A 23,927-nucleotide genomic window follows, 5' to 3' on the forward strand; every position below is an offset into this window, starting at 1 on the left:
ACTTTTGACTTGAGTTCAGTTGCAAAAGGCATTGTAAGGACTTTATTTGGAAAGCTCAAATCTTTACTCACCCAGACTGAAGAAGATGTATCTTGTTCCAGTTCTCCTGCTCAAAGCAATGCAAAGAGCTCAAGTGTCAGCTCTTCACCAACAAATTCAGTGTTTTCTGATTCTGTGTCAGATATTTCAGATTTGTGCACCTATACAGTAGAAACTGCTGGAGCCATTTGTGAAGCAATGAAAAAAGAGTTAGACCAGGAGGTTTATTGCACAACAGTGGCAAAGAAGGCTTCAGATGAAAGCCTTCTGGCTAGAGAGGTTGTTACTTCAGTTTTGGAGTACCTTGAAGAGCAATATATTTTAGACACCATTAAAAGCCCTTCACCATATCCTGAAGACTGGGAGAGATAGCTTTCACTGCATCTGTTCGACCAATAACAGGTGAATGTTCTAACTGGTCCATTTTGGTGCACATGAGCTGCTCGGTGCTCCGGGTTTCCATATCATTGTCAGCTTGAGGAGCATCTGAAGACTCGATATCTGAATGTTGGAACTTCATAATTTCTCTCCCAAGAGAATTAACTATCTTTTTGGCCAGGTTCTCACTCTTGGCTGCTACTGCTTGCTGTAAGTTGTCTTTGGAACCAGCACTCTGCAGCAGTTCTCTGTAAATACAGCTGGCCACTTGTTTGACAGAAACCAGCTCACATTGGATATTGCTTCCCATTGTTGGATTACATTCTGAGGTATCTGGGGCTGTAAATAGTTTCTTCGGCACATTGTCAATAATGCCCACAGCAAATTCCCTAAGCTCCCAACAAGATAAACTTTCCATAATCTGTTCTTGTTTCTCCTCCCCCCTTTGGAGAAATAGGATGAATTCTTAAGAGCAGCTTAGTTAAAATTTGTTTCACAATATCTGAATATGGTAGCTGAGTATAGTGAGTAGACATCGCGAGACAACGGAACGGGAGAGTAGAAGGCGGGAATATATGGTGTAAGGGAGTGATCTGTGTAGTTAATAAAATAGTTAAAATAATATAAGAACGACTCTTTATTAAGATACACAACATTTATTGCGACGAGAGATGAGTGCTTGGCGAACTCAAAGCGAGCAGAACACTGCAGATTTTAGTTCTCGTGCTGGTTGAAACGAACTTTTGAATTTTCGGACTGTTCGTTAAGCTTGCGCCATGGAAGATACGGCCGCCGCGCCGAGAAGTTTTGCTTATGCCCAGCTTTCTCCACCGCTTCCACTGAACCTCGGAGCTCCGGATTTGTATACGGAATACAAGACATGGATGAAGTCGTACAGATGTTTTGAAATAGCCAGTGGATCTACAGAAGCTCCGGATGCCTGAGACGGGCTGCATTACTGCACTGCATCGGGGCGCCCCTGCAGCGGATTTTCGCCAACCTCGCTGGAGAAAAAGGTACATATGAACAGACTAGCTGCCTTAGACGCTTACTTTACACCGTGGAGAAATGTGGTTTTGGAAGGGCATAAATGCAGGAATTCGTCTCAGGACGAATCTGTTGATGCTTTTGTGAATTCACTAAGAGAACTGGCTAAATCGTGTGACTTGGGAGTATTGGAAGCTGACATGTTAAGAGATCAACTTGTGGGAAAATGTGCACATAAGAGACTGCGTGATAAATTGTTGTAGGAGGGCTGACTTTAGAAAGAGCTCTTACAGTCGCTTACAATTCATGAAGCTGCTCAAGCAGAATCAAGAAATGCTTTCTGACCACAGTGACAAAGCCAGAGAGAGTCATGTTTACTTCACAAGAAACAGTGAACGGGGCGCTCGTTCAAACTTTACAAACAAAAGCCGAGCAGCCGGACGCAGTCAAGCTAGAGATATAGAAGAACAGGGGACGGCTGACATATAATCATATAATCTCCAGGCTTCTCTCGGGTCCCAGAAGCTAACAAGGTGTCACACCAACAGCTGATGAGCAGGGCTTATCCATAGTGTCTTCTGGCTGGAAACTGTTTTCAAAACCACTTGGGAGTGTTGGAGAAAAGCCTTTTGGAGACTTTGTCATAGAAGACTGTCGTTTTTTTACTTCTGACTGTTCGACCAATAACAGGTGAAGGTTCTAACTGGTCCATGTTGGTGCACATGAGCTGCTCAGTGCTCCGGGTTTCCATATCAATGGCAGCTTGAGGAGTACTGGACTCAGGGCTGGAACAGTTTAGCTGGATGTTCTTTAGCAGATTATCTGTGACTCCATGTACTATTTCAGAAGAAACAAGAGAAACTTCAGAAGACAGAGCACTGGGTGTTGCCTCTTTGCTGTGCTCACTAGTTATTTTAATATCACCCATCACCTCATCAATGATCTCACTTGCTTCTCTGCTAATACTGGTCTCTGGTGAAAGGGATGAACATCGGGAAGCTGAATGTGTCAGCTTGGAAATGTTGGTCACCATAGAACTGATTATGGTTTTGACCACTGTCTCATTTCTGGTGGCTACAACTTTCTGTAGAACCTGTTGGGATCCAGTTTGACACAGCAATTCATTGTGAACAGAGCTGGCAACCTGCTGAATCTTGTGTGGTTCATGAAACACATCATTATCCTGTTTCACAACTGTTATCTCCTGGTTTTCGGACAAGTCCTGCAACACACTGTCAAAGAGGTCCACAGCTATCTGACTCAGCAAAGACACTCCTCCTCTTTTATCAAAGTCGGGTATATCTGCAGTAGCAGGGTTTGGTTTTGCATAAGCTATGCTAATTGGAGGAATTTGAGAGAGTTTTTGGTTTGTATTACAAATAATTCGTACAAAATATTGAGATTTGTTGTTGTTTTGTTGAGATTTAACTCCACAAGTCTGAGTTCTTGTGTCCGTCCTATCCGAGCCCGAAAGTATTACAATATGTATCTTTATAGCAGGTGGTGTACAGCTTTTTAGTATAGATTACACTTTTCTAAAATGCATTTAAAAAATAAATACGATTACAATCTAATCTTTCCACGTTTGATCCCAAGATCCCAAGAAAAATAAATCTAAACGGGGAGAAAGCTATGCTGAAAGTTTATTAAGATACTTAGATGACAAAGATATCAATTTATGTTGCATTTGTCTGATTGTGAATCAAAAAACACATATATTTAAACCCGCGTTTGCGATTTAAATCAAAACAAATGTTTATATTGTAACGCATAGGTGACTATTCATTGTTATTAAAATTACTTAAATTCGATCAGAGTGGGAGTCAGGAACCTAACCCACAGCGCCACCGGCAAGGTCATATGCAGAGTGCTGAAAAAGCACTACAGAAATATTATCAACAGACAATGTACAGCGTGTACTATTCTTGTGTTGCGGTACATGAATATAATGATATCGTTATTAATTTCTTTAGATACGCAATTCCATATTATATTCCCTTTTAATCAAATTCTAAAAGTATGCTTGTTGACTCCGGTATCACGTTAGTTAAAGACTTCGAAGCTTAAAATGTTTAGGGAGAAATAAAATACTGGTGTGTATTTTTTAGTACCGAGACCAGCCATATACTGTATGTTTATGTTCCAAAATTAATATCATTTATGGCCTTCACACACGTTACAGTATGCTTCTATTCTTTTTATGCTCAGCTACTAAGATTTCCCTTCAGTGGTAAAATTCTATATAAATATTCAATACTTAAACGGGCACAGTAAAGACATTTAAATCTTTCTACGACCGATCAAAGCACCACGATTGCCCCAGTCGGTCAACCAATCACGCACCGCGGTATTTTGCATCATCTCGCATCACGATGCGTGATGACGTAGCCAATTACCCCTGGTACGTGCCTGTGCCGCGCACTTTGAATGGCTGCATCTGTAATTCCAGGGTACAGTGTCTATGATTTTTTTTTGTCATAAAGAAATTACTATTGGATTTGAAAGTTTTTTTTCCTTTCAATAGTTCGTTTTGAAACGATTCACTAGAATGTATTCTTGAGGAGAGTAATGTTTGTGAGATGCTTGCCTTGCCTCGCTTCTTTTAGTCAACTGTTGACTCTTTGTCAACTGCTGCAGTTCAGTTCTACAGAGCTCTGCTGGTTTAAAATGCAGAAAATGAGCTCTAATCGCATAAGATTATTCCAGTTGTGCCACAATGCTCATGTCAAACATGGACGACCCCTAAAAACAAGAGCTATTTTTGCTTTGTAGGCCACTACATCACCTAGAAATGATCAAGGCTGCTTGACCCTTCTTCTCTTGCCACAGGTTCTGTTCATCTCCCAGAAGCACCAGTGCACCCACAGACTGGCAACAGACACTAGTATTGTTTAAGTGCCCTTTTTATTTTCTAGTGATCTCAACAGTTAACACTGTCCAACACCCAGGACACATTGTACAGTGTCACAGTTCTAGAGCAGTATACAGGATGTAATACTCTTTTATGTGTTTTTGGTGTAAACCAAAACTTTTTTCTCTTTAACCTCTCTCTCATACAAATAAAAGAAAACACACAAACTTCCACAACATGACAATTTTCTCTTTTTTTTGTGAACTAAACAGTTCTATACACATATAATACCGGTGTGGCTCTGTTTTTATCATACAGGTTTCTTCTGTATAAGCTGCCAGACCACGATGAAGGAAGAGGTCTGCGATACCTCTACATGGATGACCATACCAATGGCTGGGTATATGGGAAGAAATTGGTGAATGACTCCAAGAGTGCAGTGGGGCAGACTTTGCAGCCTTTTTTGTCCTACATTCATTAAAAGGTAAGAAACCTTTATTTATTATTTGTGTCATCTCCCAGAAAGTGAGGTCAGGATATACATTGTCTTTTCGATTTGTTTATTTTCACAGGTTTCTCTTATAATTCAAAAGCCTTTTGTGCAATACAAATACAAACTTTGTTTTGGGATTTTTTATATTCCTTCCTAAAAGACTGTGGACATTGGGTATCTTCTATACAACGATCAACCTCCAAAGTCATTTAAACCTGCTCCTTCATCTTTTGGACACAGCAAAGGTAAGTAACATTTTATAATGTACAAGACAGAAGGGCACAGAAAATGGGGGGGAAAAAAACATCATAGACAGCACAACAAACAATAGAATTGTATCTGCAAAGGAACAAGTAATAGGTTTATTCCATGCTGAAAAAAAGAAGAAAGAGAACACAACGTTTCGGCCGTGGAGCCTTCTTCAGGTGTGACACGGATGCTAAAACGGGCACAGTAAAGACATTTACTGTAAATCTTTCTACGACCGACCAACGGACCACGAGTGCCCCTTTCGGTCAACCAATCAAGTACTGATGATGTTTTTTTGCGTCATCGATGTGCAACGCCGTAGCCAATTACCTCCGGTACGTGTCTGTGCCGCGCACTTTGAATGGCTGCATCTGTATGGCTACTGAATATATGGCTTTATTCACTCATTCTCTCATTCATAGTCATGGCCTACACTATCTTGGTCTACATACATCAAAAACTTTTTAAAGATACAACAGATAGAAAATCAAGGTACTGTATATTTATATACAGTCACTACATTTTTTAACTTGTACTTCATAGCAACTAAAATGTTTATAGACTATTAAATGATTTGATTTGATTTCCTTCATAACTTGATTTTCACTGTCTTCAGGCTTCGTTGATAAATCACACGCAGCAGACAAAACATCCATGACAGACTTTACAAGCAAGCTGGAAAGCTGATTAATTGCATCATGGTACATCTGTGAACTGGGCACTGATGGTTCAGTACTTTTCTGTGGTCTGTGATCCTTGGCAGTCAGAGACATTTTCTCTGAAATCTTTTGGGAGACTTCAATTCCGTATTTGTATCACAGTCTTGAAAAAGTGAAACATCCTTCTCATTTGTGTCAAACATTGGAGAATCGGGAAAACTGAGGCACTGCTTCAACAGCCTTTTCACTGATTTCTCAGTAAATGAATACAACAACTGCATAGAAAGCTCTGAGGACTTTGGATGGGATAAATCCTGAACTACTAGACAGCTCTTTAAAGTTGGATCTGAATTAGATTTGTGAGCTGTGCCCAATTGTACTGTAATTCCTGATTTCAAAATTAAATGGAAAACATTTTTGACAAGTTCTTCTGAAAATACACGCAGAGATCCACTCGAGACAAGTTGTTCCACTTTCCTTTCAATAGGACTCATTGTAGAACTTTCTGTGGAGGTCATGACTTGGTCCTTAGGCTCTTCTGAAACCCTTGTCTGCAGTGGGGAGAGATTATGCTTTGCTGTGGCTCCTTGTACTTGAGATGCACAGGGCGCCTCTTCAGCTGAAAGGTTTTCAATGTTCAAATTAACATTATTGGAATGGGTTTGAAATGCTATATTCTCATTGACGAGACCAGCAGCACACCAAACATGGGACCGGGGAACTTAATTGCTTTTACATGTCAATTGATTTTCTTGTTCTGCTGTAGTGTAGGTTGATCCTGAAGCTTTGATGAAGCATCAGTCAGGACTCTATAGGGAGCGTCCCGAGTCATGACTTCTGTGTCATCTGTATAAGAATCAATCAACATCCCAGGCACATTTGAACAGAATATTCTTTACGGTTACTTTTAGTGTACTCTTTATGGACAGTGTCTTCTCCACTAGACATCCTGTCTTTCCCATATTGTTCACCAGAGAGGTGCATTGTTTCATAATCTGGCGAGTTTGTTACTGACATGCTTTTCTTAGTCAAGTGTGGTTCACTAAAGCTCAGGTGTGAAACCTGGACTGAAGGAGGAAACATCTCAAGTGAATCTGCTGATCTCTGCTCTTTAGCAGATAAAACTTTCCTTGCTTTGAACAAAGACAGGCTCTTCTGATTCCAAAAGTGTTTCAGTTTGTTCTTCACAGTTTTGAAGAGTTCCTCAGTCATTGTCCTAAGGTGCTCAGCTGTTCTAGTATTAGTTTTAATTTCTGATGTTCCTGGTAACAGGGCTGTATCACAACTTTCTCATTTAACTTTGTAGTCTGTTGAGAAAGATATCTTCAAAATGCATGTAGCGTAATGTAGTCTTTCTTAAACATCAACAACAATATCTGAAGCCAGTTCAGTGGTTTGCACATGAGAAGAAGAGTGTGAGGACATTGCTTCTTGATCATGTTTTGTTGCATCCGGTGTTTTACATACATCATCAGCTGTACTGTTTGGTTGATCTGGGAGATGGGAAAGTCCAGAAGATATACATTTTGCAGCTGCTTTTTCAATCATTTCACTTATTATCCTTGTTGCTGTACTATGGAATACAGAGCTGGAGGTCCTCAGCATCTTCTCTGACCCTTCACTTTCTGCATCTGATATGATGCTCTGTCCAGAAGAGGAAACACATAAATTGTCCTCAACCAAGTTCATGTCCATTTGCCCAATTTGCTGTTTTGAAGAAATGTTTTCAGATAATACCACCTTTGGAGGATATCTACAAATCTCCATTGTAATTTGATTAGGGACTTGTCCTGTTGCCTTATCAATATCAGATAATATGATTTCTTCAACAGGAGATATCTGGGATTTTGATTGATCTGGAATATTCTCCTCTCTTATAAATGTAGAAGCATCTCTCTCCCAGTCTTTAGGATATGGTGAAGGGCTTTTAATGGTGTCTAAAATATATTGCTCTTCAAGGTACTCCAAAACTGAAGTAACAACCTCTCTAGCCAGAAGGCTTTCATCTGAAGCCTTCTTTGCCACTGTTGTGCAATAAATCTCCTGGTCTAACTCTTTTTTTCATTGCTTCACAAATGGCCCCAGCAGTTTCTACTGTATAGGTGCACAAATCTGAAATATCTGACACAGAATCAGAAAACACTGAATTTGTTGGTGAAGAGCTGACACTTGAGCTCTTTGCATTGCTTTGAGCAGGAGAACTGGAACTAGATACATCTTCTTTAGTCTGGGTGAGTAAAGATTTGAGCTTTCAAAATATAGTCCTTCCAATGCCTTTTGCAACTGAACTAAAGTCAAAGGTATGATCAATGGATCCTGTTTCTGTGCTGCCTCTAGAAGTTTGAGGAGCAGCAGCAACATTTTTTTTAATTTTTTTTATTTTTAGAGAACAAAACCAAACCATTTTATATATGAAAGTCCATTATTCAGCCTTACATTGCAGGCACAAATTCCTGTTTGTTCCCCTAATTTTTACAGTTACATAACTTTTTAACAAAACTATATACATTCAAAAGAAGGAAGATGTATACATTTATGAATATGAAAAGGAAGTAGACTATATAAATGTATCTTATTACATTTCAGTTATTCTGTATCTCAACAAAATCTGACCTTAAAGGTTTAATGTACTGAACCCATCTAAACCAATATTTGACCATTTTTTTCATTTGTAATTTTAGAGAAAATGTTATTTTTTCCATTAGATATATTTCTTTTATTAATTCAATCCAATCATTCATTGGTAGATCTGTGAGAAGCCACTTTCTTGTTATAGCTTTCTTCCCTGCTGATATAAGGACTCCAAACAAATATTCATCCGTTCCCCTCCAATCAAAATCCAGTTTACCAAAATATAAAGCCTCAAATGTAAAGGGTACATTCCTTTCAAATATAGTTTCCAGGGCCTCATGTAATTCATTCCAGAAAAGCCTTATTTTAGGGCAGTTCCAGAATATATGCCAATGATTACCTTGGTTTCCGCACTGTCTCCAACACTTAGCGTTTTCCTCAGTATGGTGCGCCTTCTGACCTGGAGTAATGAAAAATCGAACAATGTTTTTCCAGCAAAACTCTCTCCATAAATGCGAGTTAGTACATCACAAATTTTAAGCCACTCTTCATTCGACATTCTAACTTCACTTTCTTTCACCCATTTATCTTTTATATTCTCTGTAGAATATGATTTCTTTTCCATAAAACTTTTATATAATCCAGATTTAATACCTTTGCCTAATTCTGATTTGTAGGCTTCTATAACTATTTTCACTACTCCATCATTAACAATATCTAAATCACCCCTTATAATCTCCTTATAAAAATAATGGCTATAAACTGAAAACTTTGTAGCTGATTCTTATCCATTATATTACAAAATGCAGTTATTCCTTTTGTAATCCAAAATTTAAATCTATTATCCAATTTATTTGGTTTAAACTCCGTATCATAGGTGCACCATCTGAGTATCTTTATTGCCTCACCTAAATTATACTCTTTTGTGATCATATTCCATGTCCTTAATTGAAACTTTATCCATGGATTGAATATTTTTTCAGTAATTTTGTCTAAATTTCTATTACCTAATAGTGCCTGAATTGGGGGGCTATTTACAAGGGACAATTCAATATCTTTCCATTTGGCTTGATATTCTGGATTACAGGAATTAATGAGAGGTTTAACCTGAGATGCATAATAATAATCTTTTAAATATGGTAAAGCCATACTCCCTTTATCTTTTGAAATTTGCAATGTTTTGAAACTAATTCTAGATTTTCTCCCCTCCCAAATAAACCTAGAAATCATCTTATCCCATTCTGAAAATTGTTTTGTAGAGAGTTTTACAGGGAGAGCTTGAAATAGAAAGAGTAACCGAGGCAGTAGACTCATTTTTACAGATTCAACTATAATACCGAAATATCTTTTGGTAAATAGACTCCTAAATATCTCATTGAACTTTGGGTCCCACTTAAGGTGGTATTTGCCTTTTAATAAATCAGGAGGGTTGTAATTAAAAGTTAGAATTTGTGTTTTTTGAACATTTAACTTATAGCCTGCCAGCAAGCCAAAGCTATCTAAGAGTTTCATTACTTCTAGAAATGAACTAGTGGGATCCTCCAGATATAATAAAACTTCATCTGCGTACAGTGCTATATTTTTGCTCATTACCTTGTGTAGTTATACCTTTTATTTTGTTATTTTGTCGTATCCACTGGGCTTGTGGCTCTATATATAGAGCAAAAAGCAATGAAGATAAAGGGCAGCCTTGTCTAGTCCCTCTTTCTAAAGTTATTCTATCAGATAAATAACCATTTATTTTAATTCGTGCTGTTGGTCTATCATATAAAGTTTGAATACCTTTAATAATATTTTCACAAAACCCAAACCTACCTAAAACCCTATAAAGGTATTTCCAACTAACAGAGTCAAAAGCTTTCTCAGCATCTAGGCTCATCAAAGAAGCTTCTAAATTATGTTGCTGAATATGGTTCATGATATGCAATGTGCGTCGAATGTTATCATGGGTTTGTCTATTTTGAATAAACCCTGTTTGATCATAGTGTATCAAATGAGGGAGAATCTTTTCAATTCTTTTAGCCAGTATTGCTGTATACATTTTATAATCCACATTAAGGACTGAGATTGGTCTGAACGATCCACAATCCAATCTATCTTTCCCCTCCTTAGGGATAACTGAGATGATAGCCACTCTCCATGATGGGGGCATTTTCCCATCAATTAATACCGAATTACAAGCAGAAAGAAGATTTGATATCAATTCAGCTCGGAAGGTTTTATACCATTCTGAATTAAAACCATGAGTTCCAGGTGATTTATTAGCTCTGAGGCTCGTAATCACTGAATTCAGTTCTTCTCGTGTTATAGTCGTTTTTAATATATTATTTGGATCTTCCGTAAGAGTTGGTAAACTGAGAGATTCCAGAAAAGTATCCATCTTTTCTTCACTTTCTGAATGGGGTTGTGTATATAATTTTCTGTAAAAATGTGTTAAAGTGTTTTGAATTTCTTCCCATTTATATAATACACCATTACAGTTCTGGTCCCTTATTTTATATATTGTATTATCGGTCTGTTGTTTTTTTAATTATTTTTCCAACAGCTTTAGGGATTTTGACGCTGATTCATAATATTTTTGTCTAGTAAATTAATATTTTTTTCAATTTCCTGTGTATGTAAGACATCTATTTTGTTTCTAAGCTTCTTTATTTCTTTCAAGATTTGTGAATCCTGTTTTTCTTGATGTTTTTTCTCCAACTCTTTTAACTTTATAGTCAGTTTAGATAATTGTAGTTGCTTTACCTTCTTCTTATGACTGCTCAAAGCAATAATTTTCCCCCTTAAAACTGCCTTTAATGTATCCCATATCATCTCTGGTCTCACTTCCCCATTATCATTCTCCTCCAAAAATCGTTTTATTTCTTGTTTTATCTGTTCTTTACATTGTGGATTGTTCAACAGACTTGAGTTCATCCTCCATGTTGTATTTTCCCGATTATTACTTAATCGTATGGACAATGACATAGGAGCATGGTCTGAAAAATTACTTCTACCAATATCACAATCTTGGATCCTATGTCTATCTCTCTTGTGTATAAAAAAATAATCAATCCTTGAATATTCCAAATGAGGGAAGGAATAGTGAGTGTACTCCCACCCACTTGGATAGAAATCTCTCCAAAGATGTATTATTCCCATTTCCCCCATCAGTACATTAATCTTTTTATACAGTGACTAATCTCTCTGAGAAGATATATTTGTAGAATCAAGCCTGGGGTTAAGACACACATTCCAATCACCCCCACAAATCAGTATTCCTTGTGCATTAACCATCAAATCGACCATTTTTTAATAAAAATTAAAATCACTACCAGGTGGAGCATATACAGTGCCTTGCGAAAGTATTCGGCCCCCTTGAACTTTTCAACCTTGCCACATTTCAGGCTTCAAACATAAAGATATAAATTTTTTATTTTATGTGAAGAATCACCAACAAGTGGGACACAATTGTGAAGTGGAACGAAATCTATTGGATTTTTGAAACTTTTTTAACTAATAAAAAAATGAAAAGTGGGGCGTGCAAAATTATTCGGCCCCCTTGCGTTAATACTTTGTAGAGCCACCTTTTGCTGCAATTACAGCTGCAAGTCGCTTGGGGTATGTCTCTATCAGTTTTGCACATCGAGAGACTGAAATTCTTGCCCATTCTTCCTTGCAAAACAGCTCGAGCTCAGTGAGGTTGGATGGAGAGCGTTTGTGAACAGCAGTTTTCAGCTCTTTCCACAGATTCTCGATTGGATTCAGGTCTGGACTTTGACTTGGCCATTCAAACACCTGGATACGTTTATTTGTGAACCATTCCTTTGTAGATTTTGCTGTATGTTTGGGATCATTGTCTTGTTGGAAGATAAATCTCCGTCCCAGTTTCAGGTCTTTTGCAGACTCCAACAGGTTTTCATCCAGAATGGTCCTGTATTTGGCTGCATCCATCTTCCCCTCAATTTTAACCATCTTCCCTGTCCCTGCTGAAGAAAAGCAGGCCCAAACCATGATGCTGCCACCACCATGTTTGACAGTGGGGATGGTGTGTTGAGGGTGATGAGCTGTGTTGCCTTTACGCCAAACATATCGTTTTGCATTGTGGCCAAAAAGTTCGATTTTGGTTTCATCTGATCAGAGCACCTTCTTCCACATGTTTGGGGTGTCTCCCAGGTGGCTTGTGGCAAACTTTAGACGAGACTTTTTATGGATATCTTTGAGAAATGGCTTTCCTCTTGCCACTCTTCCATAAAGGCCAGATTTGTGCAGTGTAAGACTGATTGTTGTCCTATGGACAGACTCTCCCACCTCAGCTGTAGTTCTCTGCAGTTCATCCAGAGTGATCATGGGCCTCTTGGCTGCATCTCTGATCAGTCTTCTCCTTGTCTGAGCTGAAAGTTTAGAGGGACGGCCAGGTCTTGGTAGATTTGCAGTGGTCTGATACTCCTTCCATTTCAAGATGATCGCTTGCACAGTGCTCCTTGGGATGTTTGAAGCTTGGGAAATCTTTTTGTATCCAAATCTGGCTTTAAACTTCTCCACAACAGTATTACGGACCTGCCTGGTGTGTTCCTTGGTCTTCATGATGCTCTCTGCGCTTTCAACAGAACCTTGAGACTATCACAGAGCAGGTGCATTTATACAGAGACTTGATTACACACAGGTGGATTCTATTTATCACCATCAGTCATTTAGGACAACATTGGATCATTCAGAGGTCCTCGCTGAACTTCTGGAGTGAGTTTGCTGCACTGAAAGTAAAGGGGCCGAATAATTTTGCACGCCCCACTTTTCATTTTTTTATTAGTTAAAAAAGTTTCAAAAATCCAATAGATTTCGTTCCACTTCACAATTGTGTCCCACTTGTTGGTGATTCTTCACATAAAATAAAAAATTTATATCTTTATGTTTGAAGCCTGAAATGTGGCAAAAGGTTGAAAAGTTCAAGGGGGCCGAATACTTTCGCAAGGCACTGTACATTAAGTAATGTTAGTAATTCCCCTTCAATTTTTCCCAATACTAATACATATCTCCCCTCCTTATCTTTAACTTCTGTAAGCAACTCAAATTGAACCTTTTGAGATATCAGTAAAGCCACTCCTCTCCTATGGCCAGATTTATATGAGGAGAAATAGATTTTTGAGAAACCCATTCTCCTTAATTTCTCATGTTCCAATACACTCAAATGTGTTTCTTGTAAAAAAGCAATATGAGCCCCTTCTTACTTCATTTTAGACAAAATTTTACTCCTCTTAAGAGGGTTAAGTACTCCATTAACATTAAATGTAACTATTTTAAGGTCTTGCTTGGACATATTTTATGTAAATGGTAAAACTTTCGAAATCTCTCCCATACAACATATGTTTCATATTGTTAAACATCCTCTTCCTATCATTTTTTTCTAATAATGCACCACAATCAAAAAACACAATAAACAAAAACATTAACCAAACAATCTTAAACAAAACTGTATCCATCTCCATCTCTTTCAGAGTACTTTCTTCCAACTGTGCGGTTCTTTTCAAACGAATCCTATGTGGGCTTCTCTCCTTTTTTTTCTTAAACAAAAAAAAAAGGGGGAAGTCGATTAGGGAAATCCTCCTTCTCCTCTGGAGGAGGGCCTTTAAGTAGGGGGCAGTGGCAAATCCGAACTTATATTATAAAGAGAAAAAAAAAGGTGTGTAACCAGAAAAATAAAAAGTCACTCTGGTCGTAATCACCAAGTATCTGTCCCGACATGTACAAATTCTCTTAAAACATTGCAGGAAACTTATTTAAAAAATAAAAACCCTTAACTATTAAATCACGACCAACTCACTGTATCAAGTTTCATCAATCTTGCGAGGGGGGTCTTCTCCTGAAATTCTGTAATTTCTCCTGATATTGCTGTTTTGAGGATTGGTCTTTCCCAGGACCACCCCGTCTTCCAGCCTTCTGCCAAGTAAACAGTCACTTGATGCTGCTGAATGGTATAGGCAGGTGCCGTCTTGGTAAAACACCGGCAACCTCGCTGGAAATGGAGTCTGAAATTTTATTTTCGGCGATTTCAGCTCCTTTTTTACTTCAGAATATTCCATAGGTTTTTTTAGTACTGTTGGGGGGTAATCATTATCACCATAAAAGCGTTTGTTATTGTGGAAGAGTTCTTTCTTTTGCCAAGCTTTACACAACACTTCCTCTTTTATCTTGTAGCTTAAAAACGTGGCGACAATGGAGCGCGGTTTGGCGTCAGGGCCTTTAGGTCTCGGCGCTAACGCTCTATGCGGCCTTTCAATTCCCAGTTCCACGTCCTTCGGTAAATCAAGTTCCCCCCTTAGCAGATTTTCAAGGAAGGTGACCATGCAGCGACCCTCCGATTCTTCGGGGATTCCGTAAATCCGAATGTTTTCTCTGCGCGATCTTCCTTGCTGGTCTGTTAATTTAGTTTCTAAAGTAATTTGTCATTGCAAGAGTTTCTTTATCGCAGTTTCTGTTGTTAAGACCCTTGTTTCCACTTCTTCGATCCGTCCCTCTGCTTTATCCAGTCTCTTATTAACCTTGCTCAGCTCCTGTTTAATATCCATAAGCTGCTCTTTATTATCCCATCTGAAGTCTCTAAGTTCGTATAATATTTTCTGAAGACTGGCGTCTGCGCCATCTTGTTCAGAGTCCGTTGAGCTACTTCGATTATGGTCCGAAATTGCAATTTCGACATTTTCCATGGTCGTTAGTTTTCTCCTGCTTCTCCTGACAGCCCCTTCAGCCATAGTTATTATTTTTTCAAACGTAACGTAGAAAAAAAAACACTTTTTCAGGGCTTTTTTACAATGTTGCCGGGCGATCCGTATTTATGCTGCCTTTCCCGTCCGCATTCTAACCGGAAGTCAGCAGCAACATTTTTATTGGATTCTTGCAGATATTTATTTGTTTCAATACAATTCAGTGCAAACAAAACATTTTCAAAAACAGGATTTACAATGTCCTTGGCAATAACAGTGACCCTATTGTTGGGAATCTGAGATTTTGGACTTCTTTTTTCCAAAATGGAGATTTCTGCAGCTTCTGGGAGCAATAATGACTCTTTTGAGTTACTCTCATGTAAATTGTTACCCACAGGGGTGAAATCCCACTTTGTTTTTTCAACGATCTGAGATACTATCTGTTCAGCAATTTCAATGATTTTGGCTTTAGAGATCCCAAAAGCAATATCACTGTTTGCTCTTTTCATTCCCACACTTGATTCCGAGGAGTGAGACTTTAATTTGAAAGATGGGGGGCTACTGCCATTTGTTCTTTTCTTAGTCACTCTTGCCTCATCTCTCTCATTCTGCAGGGCATCAGGACTCTGAAGAAGGTAGTTCTTCTCCACAGATAAGCTGGAGGAGGGTGAAATCGTTTCTAAATTTTTCAGAATTGCTGACACAAAGTCACTCATTGATTGGTTATCCCCTGAAGATGTTTCCTTCACGTCACTCATCTTATTTTCAGTATTTGCTTTGCAGAATTCACTCTTGACTTCTTGTAAGACAGTACTGATTATTTTTGTTGCCGTAACAGCTAACTCCGCCTCAACATATTCTTCTCAGTGGAGTCTCTGGGATTGTCCTATGGCATGTAGGTCACCACCATGGCCACCCAGGAGTCTACAGGTTGACCCTGACTCAACAGCGCTTGTGAAAAAAGACTGGAGTCTTCCAGAGACAACTTGTATAATCTCACTGGCAACCTCTGAGGCTACAGAGTCTGTCTGTGCTTCTAGATTAACACACACAGTCTTTGGGGTGGGAATTCTTTGCTTATTTGCTGACAAAGCAGAGTTGACACGTTCAAGAACACCATCCACAAGTTCAGTGGCAAGGTTATTCGATCTGCAGCGGGTAATCAAGACACCTAACGCACAACACTGGGGTTCCATCAGCTGAGCAGGAAGCTGTGCTTCAATGAGGGCTCTGCTAAAGACATCCTGTACTATATGTTCTGCTTTTGTAATTATACTAGACTTAGCGATTCCAAAAAGGTCCTTCAAAGGTTCTGAGAGGGGCTTTCCAGCATCTTCTCCTCCATCAGCAACCACAATCTCCTTCGAGGGTGTTCTGGATTTTAATCTGCAGGGTGTATTTTTCCCTGTTTCTTCTCCTGAACTACCCGAGGACGAGAGGGGTGAAGGGAAAGGAGTGGAGATCCAGCATCTCGTTGACATGAAGCTACTGCTCCTACTCTGGGACTGCCATGTGGACCCTGACTCAGTACCAAGCAGAGAATGAGAACTCAGGGTGGCCTGTAGTGTCTCCTCACTACTGCTGAAGTAAACCGGGGACTCAAAGGAGCAGTGAGACACGCTCCTGCTCCTCTCTTCATTGTAAAGGGAGATGAATAGGGAGCAGCACTCTGATAATGGACGCTGCCACCCACGCCACTATATTCTCCGCCGTGTCATTAAGCTCTTCCGTTGTTATCTGTTTTAAAGCAATAGTACAAAAGTAACCACAGAGCACTAAAAATGTTCAATATACAGTACACCTATCAATATAAGACCTACTTTTACTTACTTGTCAGGGTTCATTGTTTCCCATGTTAACATTTAGAAATTTGCAACCAAATTTTGAATGCCAGCACAGACGCAACTAATACAAATATACTGTTGTCCATACAGTATAGTAAAAATCTATTATAGATATACTGTTGTTATGTATAGAAAAATATATACAGTACAGTATTTCTAATATATAAATGAAGCAAGAACAACAGAATACCAGTCTAACCAAAGAAATAGAATGGTCAGTATTGCAGATTTTGCAAGTGGATCCCTTAATTTATAAATAACTAAATGTGCAGACCCCTGTTTCATTCCAGAGGAGGCAGTGTCAAAGGGTTCTTTTGGCATCGAGTCTATGGTAGAAAGTGAAGTCACCCCCTTGGAACCTGGACAGTTTAATATTCTCTGGCAAAGAGGCGCAGACCTTTGGCATAGTGGAATATCTCTGCCCTGAGGAGTGGCTATGTGGCTCTGACGCCAGGGCAGCCACAATCAAATCCTAGTGGGAGCTGAGCTGAACATATCAGGGAAGGAACCACTAAGCAACAGCTAGGTGGACTACATTTCAGGATTTACTGTACTGAAGGAACAAATTAACATATTTCTTTACATTTGTTCTTTAGTTATGACACTGTGCATTTTAACCTCAAGGAGCTATCTGGAAAAATAAAATGCATCCATTACATTCAGACAAGCAGTGTACCTTACCTGTCCATATAAACTGTTCTCAATCACCTTTCTTTCACTAAAAAACATTATGATAAAAATTAGTGTGACATTGTTACTACATGGCCAAAATACGAACTAGATTTTGCAATATTAAACAATGGTGACTAATTAACAATATATAGGCAACTTTTCTAGTGGCAGAACAATTAATCTATTTTAAAGCACATTCCTGTGTAAAAAAGATGGCCTCCTAACCATGATGTTGTGGGAAATCCTTCAACCAAGGAGCAGGACACAGTCTTTGTGGATTCAGTTGTTTTATTGAGCTCAATAATGACATCAACGCGCGTTGGGTCTGCCCTGCAGGACAGACGAACCGCAAGGGTTTCCCAGCTCTTATATATAGTATGATCTCAGGAAGTTGTTTTGTTTCATAGCTTCATGTGTATTCGTCTTGCGCTTTGATATGTAGCATGAGTTGACCGGTTGGTCCTGTCTCAGGTCCTGCCCTTTGATGTGTAGCTGTAATGGTTGGAGCTGCTTAAGAAATGTTAAAACAGCCGACATATTACACAATGTGCCTGAACCAACACTGTAGTGTTGAATACAGATAAATTATATATATATATTTTCCATCAATGATATATATATAGAAGTGTTTTTCTACTTCAATGATTATGTTCGTACTTTTTCAATTTACCTACTGGATGTCTAAAACTTGCTTAGGTTTTTAACTTTAATATGAGAGGCTTATAAAATAAAAATCACCACAACAAAATAGGACATTGGAAATGATAAATCTTTAACTTCAAACTGCAACTGTTCCATAACACTTTAGCAAGTATGGTACAATCGTGTTCCTATGTGAAGGAAGATCACTGGTAATTTTACATCATTGTGTTTTCAACAACAACTACTTGGTCAGGCGCAATGTATCTAACCAATTTCATACTGGGTACTTCATAATTGACACAACAAATACAGTTAAATTCAGAAAATAAATAGTAATTCTGCATTGAAATGTGCAGAAATATGTCATGTTTATGTTTGTACCCTGTTAACTTCATAGAGATTAGACCTTAGAGAATTTAAAGATTCTGCGAAACAGGCAGTTTGACCAGAGGTGCCCAAACGTTTGCATACAACTGTATGTTGCTGCTGCATCATTCAGGACAAAGCCCAAAATGCGTTTCCAACACATTTGATGACTTAGTGTTACTTAGTTGTTACTGCCCTCTGGTGGTTGTTGATTGAAACATAACATCCATTCAAACACGACCAGACATTTCTCCCACTGTCAATACTTCAGCAAAACTTCACATTTTATACCGGTGCCACAACAAATTGTTATTATGATAGAAATTTGTTTTAATATGACTAATATATTATTGTTGTAATGCAGTATGATCAGAGTTATACATAAGTACAATACAACAGTTTATTTTTGCGAAGGTTCAGTGTTCAATGTCAATGTTCTAGTCATTACAACAAAGTCAGTCTATGGTAAACTATATCTAGGATTTGGAAAAATGCACATGAGCTAACACAAAAATGTGCACATGTACTGTACTGTTAACAGACTGATTCATGCATTCGCAAAGAGAGAAAAAGCAATTTCATGAACTCAGCTGGTGAAGTGAGCTCAAAATAGAAAACAGTTCCTCTTTAAACATTTACATATCACCATACTAAAACGATTAAAATAAAAACTTTATGTTCACACTGATGCTTAACATACCACAACTGCAGCATGTTGGATTTACCCATCAGACAGCTGACTGATCAGAGGGACTTCATGAAACCAGTTGGAATCAGTAGTCACCTCTTCAGTGGAGTCAGGTGAAATATGAACTGACCCAAGAGAAAAGAATTATTGTAGCATTAGGATTCTCATGGCATGCATAAAAAAGTGATCAATCCAATTAACATCCAAAATAGACAGAAAACATGTATTTATTCATAGATAAAATTAGGATGTTACTTGGAATTAAAACCCACAACACGCAGAATAAATGCCACACAGGCAGGTGCCCAAGGCTGGAGATAAACCATGGGCTTTGGAGATGCAGTGCTATAACCATGAATTGGAGGCACCAAACGCTAACAGAATCTGGTGCTTTGGCACCTCTATAGCATATCTTGGCATAGCCACCCTAGAGTAGACGCACAATATAAGAGGTGCCAACATACTATGCTCATTGTGGTCACTGAGGATCCAAAAAGTATTAGTTTAGGTTATTAATTTAAACCTATAGGTGTTCATCTTGGAAATACAACAAAATATAGCTGCAAGGTCAGTGTCAGGTCTGGAATTTGCATGAAGAAAAGTTCACCTTAAGAGGATGAATCCAAACATCCATTACTCCAGTACCTTTTTGTGCCTTCTAGCTCTGATCTCTTTCTTCAGCTGGGCCTGTCGCACCTCCCTCCGGGCATCTTCCTCTGTCCTCATCTGAAAAGCTCTCTCTCTCTGATTTTCCACATCTGTAGAACCGTCAGTGAAAAGTCAAAGCAGATGACAAACAGCAGAAAGCTAGATTGTGTTGAGCACAAAACAGCTACGCTACTAGACATTTATATTTATATATGTCACCTGCTTATAGGTGGTACATTAAATATTAAGGATTCTGTTAGATCATGTGGAGCTGAATCTCTCCCCTTTTTACAATCTAGCAATTGAGGCCTTTGGGCATTTTTCAGCATATTACAGTAGGAGCATTCAGCAGCTGAATGTGGTCTGGGAAGCCCAAAGACAAAATAACTGGGAAAATAACATACCATACAGCAATGTACAGTGAGAATGTGAAAAAAAAACAAGAAACTTGATTAAGCTGATGTAGAAAACCGATGAGGCTAAATACTATATATTGATAATGCTGGTGATTTGAAAGCTGATAAATCAATGAAAGGGGTGAATAAACTATGTGTTTTAAAAGTGAGTTAAGCTACAGTGTGGAATGTGAAATGGAAATCTAATAAGTAAATTGATAAATATTATTCTTTTCATACAGCCATATTATTGGAAAGCTTTGGAATTTTGTAATTGTAGGTGTTTATTAAACAAATTCTACAGTTCTGTAATCAGTAGTAAACGTGAAGATGTTGTCAACCTGCATCATTCCTTCTGGCCAACAAACTAAAAAACATTAAATTGTGAACTAGATCACAGTTGTACCACTGCAAATTATTGGATCTAGAAGCTTACCCTGTTTTCCAGAATGAAGAATCTCATTAAAATATTGCCTTTTTATTCTGTCTTGCATTTCTCTTTCAAAATCCTTACTTTCCTGTAAAGTCTTATTTAGCTTTTGCTGCAGGAGAGCAACCTTCCTTTTATAGAATTCAAATGCCTGAGAATGACAGAAAACCTTTCACAAGTGACTATTCTTTAAAGAAAAAGAAAAGCCTCTCAACAAAAGATGAAAAGATCCATCTCATTGTTGATCATCTTGTATTAAAAAGCACATGTTTTTCCATTACTCTAGTATTTAATGACAAATGAACTAGCTTGCAACCCAACATGTTGCTAGTAGAAAACTTCCCGTCCATAAGGTCACATTTTAATTTAGTATCAGACAGAAACTGTTGGGCACCACTGAAATTCCAGCTCAAGTAAAAACTACAGGAGACTCCAATCTCATCTCAATCTACAGCACCCTGAAGCTGGGAAGCTGGGTCTGGTCAGAGCTCAGAAGAAGAAAGGCTGGGTCCAACATTACTTGGACGAAAGACTCTGTGTGTAGTTCAGAACCTTGCAGGCTGGGTATAAGAGATTGAAGCAGCAATGTCTCTCCTCTAATGCTTAGGTAATGAGGAGGAGAGATCATCAACCACCCTCTTGGATCCTCTTGGGGAGATACCCCTGAGGGATACTTTAGAACAGCCAATTATGCAAAGCAGCATGTCTCTGGGATTTTACTTGGAATTAAAACCCACAACACGCAGAATAAATGCCACACAGGCAGGTGCCCAAGGCTGGAGATAAACCATGGGCTTTGGAGATGGAGTGCTATAACCATGAATTGGAGGCACCAAACACTACCAGAATCTGGTGCTTTGGCACCTCTATAGCATATCTTGGCATAGCCACCCTAGAGTAGACACACAATATAAGAGGTGCCAACATACTATGCTCATTGTGGTCACTGAAGATCCAAAAAGTATTAGTTTAGGTTATTAATTTAAACCTATAGGTGGTCATCTTGGAAATACAACAAAATATAGCTGCAAGGTCAGTGTCAGGTCCGGAATTTGCATGAAGAAAAGTTCACCTTAAGAGGATGAATCCAAACATCCCTTACTCCAGTACCTTTTTGTGCCTTCTAGCTCTGATCTCTTTCTTCAGCTGGGCCTGTCGCACCTCCCTCCGGGCATCTTCCTCTATCCTCATCTGTAAAGCTCTCTCTCTGATTTTCCACATCTGTAGAGCCGTCAGTGAAAAGGCAAAGCAGATGACAAACAGCAGAAAGCTAGATTGTGTTGAGCACAAAACAGCTACGCTACTAGACATTTATATTTATATATGTCACCTGCTTATAGGTGGTACATTAAATATTAAGGATTCTGTTAGATCATGTGGAGCTGAATCTCTCCCCTTTTTACAATCTAGCAATTGGGGCCTTTGGGCATTTTTCAGCATATTACAGTAGGAGCATTCAGCAGCTGAATGTGGTCTGGGAAGCCCAAAGACAAAATAACTGGGAAAATAACATACCATACAGCAATGTACAGTGAGAATGCGAGAAAAAAAAAAACAAGAAACATGATTAAGCTGATGTAGAAAACGATGAGGCTAAATACTATATATTGATAATGCTGTTGATTTGAAAGCTGATAAATTAATGAAAGGGGTGAATAAACTATGTGTTTTAAAAGTGAGTTAAGCTACAGTGTGGAATGTGAAATGGAAATCTAATAAGTAAATTGATTCTTAAAATGTAGAGAGCCTTGCAAAAAATATATGTTGGTGCTTTTAGAAAATATATTTCAAGGATGTGACCGCTACGGGCAGAATTTTAGAAAAAAGTGCATCAACAAAGTGCACCCTGTTTAGGTTACTTTAGAAGACAATGTACCAAAACAATATATGCTGTCTGGGTCATTAGATTAGCCGAAAGTAACTGATAAGCTTTGAAAAAGGGCGGAGCGGTGGCTCTGTGGCTAAGGATCTGCGCCTGTGGCTGGAAGGTTGCCCGCAGCCGGCAGAGGAATCCTACTCCGTTGGGCTCTTGAGCAAGGCCCTTAACCCCAACTGCTCTAGGGGCGCTGTACTATGGCAGACCCTGTGCTCTGACCCCATGCTCTCTCCCTGTCTGTGTGTCTGTGTGTCTCATGGAGAGCAAGCTGGGGTATGCGAAAAGATAATTCCTAATGCAAGAAATTGTAAAGGGTTAATAAAGTAATGTTATAAATATATAATAAAACAAATCTAGTGGTGCTTCTTCTTTTGTTTATGATGTAATCTGTTTTGTCTTAGGGAAAGGGGAAGTGTTGAAGGGACAAAGTGCTGAGCTTTCTCTTACAGCGCAACATCTTATTAAACCCTGTACTGCTTGTAACAAATTGAGTCTCTGATGCACTTTGCAGAGTGGCAACAGGGCTCCCAATATTGCAATATTGAAATAAAGACCTTACTCAGGTGAGAACTCTCTCTTGTGGCTTCCTTGAAAATTAATATTTCCATGACAATTTGGGGGCTTGTCCGGGATCACAAACCTGAGCGCGGACGGCTGCTGAAACTCCATCTGGACCCGGACAATTTTAGCAATTTGGACGAACCTAGGGGGATAAACTGTTTATCCTTCCAGAGATGCGTCTGGAGAATTGGCAGCTGTCTGACGTCAGTAAGTGATCCTTAAAAAGTTAATAGTTTGAAAAGCGAGCCACAGGGGTGTTCTCTTCGATAAGTCAGGGACTTACAGTATAACGGGTCTGGGACCCGGCGAGTCTGGGACTCGTGAAATGAACATATCTTAACACAGACGTGTGGTTTTTGCTCTGCGGAGTAGTTAATGTGATAAGGTTCTAAGTAAGGCACCGATCGGTAAAAATGGGGAATGAAAATTCAAAGATGAAAATGGGACCGAGCAGTCCAGCAAAAGTACATGTACGACAAATTCAGAGACGCAGGAATAGGTGTAAACGATTATAGCCCGGGTTAGAGTCCCGGCAGAAGGAAAAATGTGTATGTTCATGAACTGTAAAGCTAGGGTAATAGGTGTAAGGGAACTTGCACATAAATTATATATGATAATTAGGGGCACATAACTATGAAGGATCTTTGTAAGTGAATCAGAATGGACAGAGGAAAGTGGAATTAGGAAAAAGAAGTTTCCTGAAGAACAGGAAAATTAGAAGAGAAGTAGAAGAAAGGAAAGAAAGTGAATTGGAAATCTCCACCGAAATTAAAAAGCGGTCCGGAGCCAAAGCCTTTTCACTTGTTCGTGAAATGCCAATGTGCACTTTTCCAGGTCCAGAAGGAACTCCAGCATATGTACATTGACCTTGGTCTCCTAGTGAATTATTTGCATTAGT

The 23,927-nt window shown here is 38.8% G+C and overlaps 2 protein-coding genes and 1 long non-coding RNA gene across 4 annotated transcripts in view; 1 reads left to right on the top strand and 2 right to left on the bottom strand.

Moving 5' to 3' along the window:
- The window catches only part of LOC148652233 (acyl-CoA-binding domain-containing protein 6-like), a 259,679-nt gene that overhangs the window by 98,892 nt on the left and 136,860 nt on the right, over positions 1-23,927 (bottom strand). The window lies entirely within an intron of this gene.
- The window catches only part of LOC148652238 (uncharacterized), a 73,193-nt gene continuing 53,842 nt past the window's right edge, over positions 4,577-23,927 (top strand). The window contains exons 1-3 of one of the 2 annotated variants that reach the window (XR_015925048.1): positions 4,577-4,739; positions 4,828-4,993; positions 5,614-6,468. This is a non-coding gene — a long non-coding RNA (uncharacterized LOC148652238). Of the gene's footprint in view, positions 4,740-4,827; positions 4,994-5,613; positions 6,469-23,927 lie in introns of those variants that run through there. The other variant, XR_015925047.1, reaches the window with a different exon arrangement.
- LOC148652239 (fibrous sheath-interacting protein 2-like) overlaps positions 21,691-23,927 on the bottom strand; it is a 42,403-nt gene continuing 40,166 nt past the window's right edge. Inside the window, exon 6 of the mRNA XM_088597589.1 lies at positions 21,691-21,813. Coding sequence (XP_088453715.1) covers positions 21,691-21,813 — 123 coding nt within the window. The remainder of the gene's footprint in view (positions 21,814-23,927) is intronic.

The sequence above is a fragment of the Lepisosteus platostomus genome, chromosome 11, assembly GCF_059453375.1.
Source record: "Lepisosteus platostomus isolate fLepPlt1 chromosome 11, fLepPlt1.hap1, whole genome shotgun sequence".
In the NCBI taxonomy this organism is placed as follows: Eukaryota; Metazoa; Chordata; class Actinopteri; order Semionotiformes; family Lepisosteidae; genus Lepisosteus; species Lepisosteus platostomus.